The sequence below is a fragment of the Tupaia chinensis genome, unplaced genomic scaffold (assembly GCF_000334495.1).
Source record: "Tupaia chinensis unplaced genomic scaffold, TupChi_1.0 Scaffold000161_1, whole genome shotgun sequence".
NCBI classification, from domain to species: Eukaryota; Metazoa; Chordata; class Mammalia; order Scandentia; family Tupaiidae; genus Tupaia; species Tupaia belangeri.
Window position 1 is genome coordinate 781,953 of NW_006159632.1, and position 5,794 is coordinate 787,746.

Here is a 5,794-nt window from a genome sequence, read left to right on the forward strand (position 1 = left end):
AACTCTCACCCCCCCCCCCCACATACACACCTAAGAGTCTGGCCCACTCACCACCTGCCAGCCGGGTCCTGGCCTCGGTGCAGCCATGCGGGGTGAGCACCCCGGTCGAGGCCAGTAGTGCCGCGCCCACCTGCTATGGCCATCCAGACTCCAGACACTGCAATGCCACCTGCTCAAGGCCCACCACAGACCAGGCAGCCTCCCCTCACCTCCATGCCCTGGTCATGCGCCCACCCACAGACCAGTCACCAGGGACTAACAGGTGGCCCGTTTACAGGGCACACACCACATGGTTAGACCCAGTCTAGAAGCCCAGCACAGCCATCCGACGTCACCGAGGGCAGCAGGGAGCCTGACAGCTCGTGACAACTGGCAGAGACCTCCCGGTAGGCGAGCGTGCGCACATCCCCACAGTCCCAGGGCTTACTCGTACTGTCCTGTGCTCTCTGCTACCTAAGTTAGCCAGGAGCCTGCATTTCCTCTAGCCCTCGCTTGCTGCAGTCAAGGTCCAGGAGGCCAGACATGTCTGCCGAGAGGACAGGGCAGACAGCCAGGAAGCTCAAGTGCTGAGAGTCTAAGGGTCAGACACGCGTGGAGAAGGCTCTCCCAGTTCCTGCAGCATCCTTGCCAGGGAGGACAAGGAAGCTATACAGCAGCACGTGTCCCGGGAAAGCTGTTCCCGTGTGGACAGGGAGCTACGTGTCCCGGGTAAGTTATCCCTGCGTGAACAGGTGGTACGTGTCCCAGGTGAGCTGTCCCTGCGTAAACAGGTGGTACGTGTCCCAGGTGAGCTGTCCCTGCGTTGACAGGCAGGTGCGTGTCCCGGGTAAGCTGTCCCTGCGTGGACAGGCAGGTGTGTGTCCCGGGTAAGCTGTCCCTGCGTGGACAGGCAGGTGCGTGTCCCGGGTAAGCTGTCCCTGCGTGGACAGGGCCCCGGTGAGCTGTCCCTGCGTGGACAGGGAGGTGCGTGTCCCGGGTAAGCTGTCCCTGCGTGGACAGGCAGGTGCGTGTCCCGGGTAAGCTGTCCCTGCGTGGACAGGCAGGTGCGTGTCCCGGGTAAGCAGTCCCTGTGTGGACAGGCAGGTGCGTGTCCTGGGTAAGCTGTCCCTGCGTGGACAGGTGGAGCATGTCCCGGACAAGCTGTCCGTGCGTGGACGGGCAGGTGTAGGCTGGGGCTGGAGGACGGTGCAGGATGGCCAGGCAGTGGACCAGCTACCCTCCACTCAGGGGAGCTGTTTCCGCCCTGAGGCAGAAACCAGCTGGGTAAGGCAGGGGCGCACCAGGGTGGAGAATTCGGGGCAGCCACGGTCTTTCTACAGGAGGCACAGCCGGCAGAAGTCAGTGCCGGCGTTACAGAGTGCAAAGTGAGAGTAAACGGGGGCGGGACCTCGAGACGGCTGGCCACTTTCAGTAATAACAGACTCTCCTCGTGGAATGTGGATATACATTTAGGCCTTATGTTTAGTTGCTAACAGCTCTTTGGTACAAGCAGGATCAATCAAGAAAAAGAAAAAATATTTAATTTGGAGGAACTTATAGACACAATTAATATTTTTACTATTTTTCAAGTGATTGGGAGTTTCTTTTCAATATCTATCAAACTCTGAAGTAGACTACAGCCATGGAAACCTGAAAGGAATGCACAAGAGTTGCCCTCTTCCTTGCGTCAATAACCTCATTCCGTTCCCTCCGCCGAGGGGGGAGCTGAGCCAGGAGACGGCTCGTCGGTCCCCTGCCCCACGGCCTGCCCGTGGGGTCTGCACTACATGGCCCGCGGTCCAAGGCTTACGTTGTCAGTGAAGACCACGCCGAGTTTCCACATCTGGTACTTGACGTCGATGGCGTTCAGGCTGCAATGGCAGGAGGGACCAGTCAGTGTGCAGACGCACGGGGCCCGGGACGCGGGCTCGGGAGCCATGGCACCATTGCACGGCCGAGCCGGAAGCCCAGCTCTGTCCCGGCACCAGGGAGGCCTGAGGAGCTCACTTGGGCAGGGCCAGGGTGCTGACACCGTCCGAGAGGCGTCGGAAGACAAAGCCGCACACCACTCGCCTGTGTCAGGACAGCACTGCCGTTCTCACCACCATGTCAGCCTCCCTGACACATGGCACCATTTCCAGAGCCGTGCGAAGCTGACCCACGTGTGCCTCAGAGGTCTCCTGGGCCAGCCCCACCACTCGCGGTGGCACAGCAGTGACATGGTGCTCCACAGTGCCGGGGACCTAAGAGAAGGTCCCAGTGCACGCCCCAGGTCCCCCTGCGCACGCGGGAGCACGTGTTTGCCTGCCTGTGATTTGGACTGCCGGGTGGTGTCACGGCAAGGAGGCCCGGCCAGGGTCCTGTCCCCCCCGTCCCTGTCCCTGAGTGTTCCGTGGAAGGGATGGCAACAACCAAAGCATCCTCGCCTCACCAGTATTAATACTTGCATTCCACAAAATAATATTTTGGCCCAAATAATAAAAAAAAAACTAGCCTAAACATGCACCTTCATTTTTTTCTTTCTTTTTGAAAATTTTGATTTAAGGTTTTTGCCAAGGGCGCATGCACTCACTGGAGAGAGACAGAGAGTGGGAAAGTGAGAAATCACCCCCTGGGGGCACGGCCACACCACAGCCCCATCTCCTCCATGCTCTTCTCAGGATCTTAGGCACGCATGTACACACGCCTGGTGTGAGTTTCAAGCCCCCGGTCCGGAACTCAGACTGCAGTCAGCCACGTGGGAGCCCAAGCCTTAGTCATCATGCCGCCTGCCGGCCTCACGCACGTGTCAGTGGGGGACTAATTCCCTCTGACCTGTTCCCTCTCGTCCTCAGTCACCGGCTTCCTTTTCTGCCTGGCAGGACCTTCACTCTTCCTCGGCCCCTGCAGCACTCGGCCACGTGGGGGCTCGTGTTCAGCCGAGGACTGACCTGGCTGTGCTCACACGCCCCATCCACCCCGATCCATGGCTCCGAGTTCTCTCTCAGACAGAGACCGGCCTGCCAGGCCTTCCTGGTGGCGAGAGTGAGGGGCTAGGACAGGGTAATTCCACGTGTGCGCCAGTGCACCGTGTACACACACACACGCTTCCTCGATTGGCTGAGACCATAAACACAGGTGTGGAAGGCTGAGCATGACGCTGCGCTGTTCAGGCCAAGGGTAAGAGGCCGCAGTAGGACGTCACGAATTTTAATGCATCGCGTCTCTGCTTTCTGCAGATTGAGGTGGCTGCGCTTGCTGACACGGTGCCCGGACATGCACATACGTCCACAGAACACGCACACATGTGCGACATCCCGCTCCAGGCCAGTCGGGCTCGTGTCCCTCCTTCCAAGTCCATGGCACAGTCCGTGAGGTGCTCACAGAGGCGTTCCTGGAACACTGAGTATCTGTCATCTTTTTATTTTTATTTTTTTTGGAGAGGCTTTCGCTATAGGGCGTGTGCGCTCACCAGACAGACAGAGACAGAGAGACAGAAAGCAAGAAATCACCCCCCGGGGGGCATGGTCATGCCGCAATCCCTTCTCCTCCATTCTCCTCTCGGGACCTTGGGCACGCATGCTAAGCCACCGGGTCCGGGACACGAACCACGGTCGACTACGTGGGAGTCCAGCGACATAGCCATTACACTAACTGCTGGTTCCCAGTGTCTGTTATCTTTAAAACACAACAGCCATTGTCAGAGGAAGGGACTGCGAACACTTTCTAGAAAGGCCACCTGGTTCCCTTTCTCAAAATAGGAAACATTATCTCCTTTTCAAACAGAAAGCATCAGGAGCCCGGCGCGCCCCACGTGGGCTGTGCCTCGCTCGGCCTCAGTGTCGTGGAAAAGGCCGAGGAAGCCCAGAGCCTGGCCGTCCTCCCTTCCCTCTTGCTCTGTGCACGTAAACAAAGGCGCTTTCCAAAGACAGACCCCACCCTGCACCACACCAGGTGCCTGCGGTGTGCTGGGCAGCTGCACCGTCTCTGCCCTGCGCCCACACTCCCGCACTGTCCCAGACACTCACACAGCCGCCAGGGAGCTGTCCTTCTTGGGCTTCTTCTTCTCTCGGGCATCACTGAAGTCCAGGGCCGCCTTGTCCATGCCCAGCAGCTCGCTGATCCTGTCGCGGCCGTAAAACTCCCCGTACTTGTCCATCACCTGCCGGGAGAGCAGCGAGTGGCGCATGGCACGGACACGGCATATGTGCACATGCATCTCCTCCCTCCTCCCAGCGAGCTCTGTAAAGTCTGGCTTGCATCTACTTTCTGGGCCGCACTGCCACACACAACACGTCGGCGGCCTTTCAGACCAGACCTATCTGACGGACAGATTTCTCAGGGAGGGAACCACGGGGACGAGGGCAGAAGGAACAGGGAGGAGACAGAATGAGCGTGACCTTTCCCGGAGTCAGTGTGAGGCCTTCAGAAAGCTCAGAGTCATGTGTGGGTCTCGAAACCGCGCTCCCTGGAATGGACTCTCCTACTCTGCTCTCCCATGGCTGTGTTGAAGCACCCTCCGTCCTTGCACCAGGAGCTATGCTGTAGCCCACATGGCTGTCGCAGGCCAGCCGTGACACCAGCCGCCCACGCCAGCCTGCCCGAGCCCCTCCAGACACACAGGACCTGCAGGCCTCCAGCCAGAGGCCAGGACACGCCAACTGTGTGTAGAACGTTCAGCTCTGACCACAGCCCTCCTGTTCCACCTCCTTCCATGTCCTGACTGCAGTGAAGCCTCAGTAACCCCCGTGGCCACCGCCTCTAGTCCAGGTCAGCCCTTGGCAGTCATCAGCACCTTCTCTTACACAGACAGGACACCCTGGACACTTCCCTACTGCCCCATCAGGAAGCAGCTTTCTAGAAAGGCCACCTGGTTGAGTAGCCAATTAGGCTACTCAAACTACTGCAAAAAATTCTAACCCGCTTTTAACGTGTGGACAGGGCAGTGTGCGGCTGCCTGTGGGAGCCACGCCTGTGTTCTCAGAGCCAGAGCACCGGGCAGAGCAGGCCTCCCAGGGCAGTCCAGCTGACCAAGCACATTCTAGTCTGGGTTGCACTTCAGGAAAGAGAGAAAATGCATCCCCTCTACGAAGGATTACCTTTCTTTTAACAAATTTGTCCCAGTAGTTGTTAGGAAATGACCTAAAAAGTACAAGAGCATAAAAGTGAAATAGTATTAATTTTTGAAACGATAAGTAATGGCACATCATGGGGTAACACAAGCCCTTCACATATGAGCGTAAACCCCACCGTCCACGTGCCAGGGACTGTCACCCTCTTACTCTGCGTTCTCCCACACCGCAGGCACGCTGAGTATTACGCAAATACCCACATCTCGGCTCGCACACGTGACCCACCGAGCCCCCCGCCCGCCAGTCCGGGGGGCAGAATGCGGCATGTCTGCAAGGACACCACGGCTGCCCTAGGTGCCATCCGGCGGGGACGGCAACATGTCGGCTCGCCAACCGTGTTTAAAATGAAGTGTTGTCCTTCTCGTTCCCAGCAGCTGCCTCGGGGCCCCGCACGCAGCAGAGACCAGCAGCAGGGCTGACTCAGGCGCCGACCCTCAGCACAGTCTTCCCGGGATGCAAGGCCAGGTGTTCCAAAGGTAGCCTTCCCACTGGGAACCCAGAGTCTGCTGGGGATGGGGACCTTCTAAGGATGAGTAATGCTCATCCTAATAAAAGCCACCATGCTGTCACACCACAGACTCTCCCTGTGCCCCAGGGGGTGGCACTGTGGGGCCTGGGGTGGGTCTGCACCTGCAACAGCCAGCTCCAGTGGCCCTGACCCTGGCCCTGACCCTGACCCTGGCCCTGACCCTGACCCTAGCCCC

General features: G+C 58.7%; 1 protein-coding gene across 1 annotated transcript in view; it reads right to left on the reverse strand.

Moving 5' to 3' along the window:
• Positions 1–5,794, reverse strand: part of RYR2 (ryanodine receptor 2) — a gene marked incomplete in the record, with an annotated part of 234,621 nt that overhangs the window by 18,541 nt on the left and 210,286 nt on the right. The window contains 3 exon segments of the mRNA XM_027770831.1: positions 1,790–1,850; positions 3,987–4,120; positions 5,058–5,100. Of these exon segments, the coding sequence (XP_027626632.1) occupies positions 1,790–1,850; positions 3,987–4,120; positions 5,058–5,100 (238 nt within the window).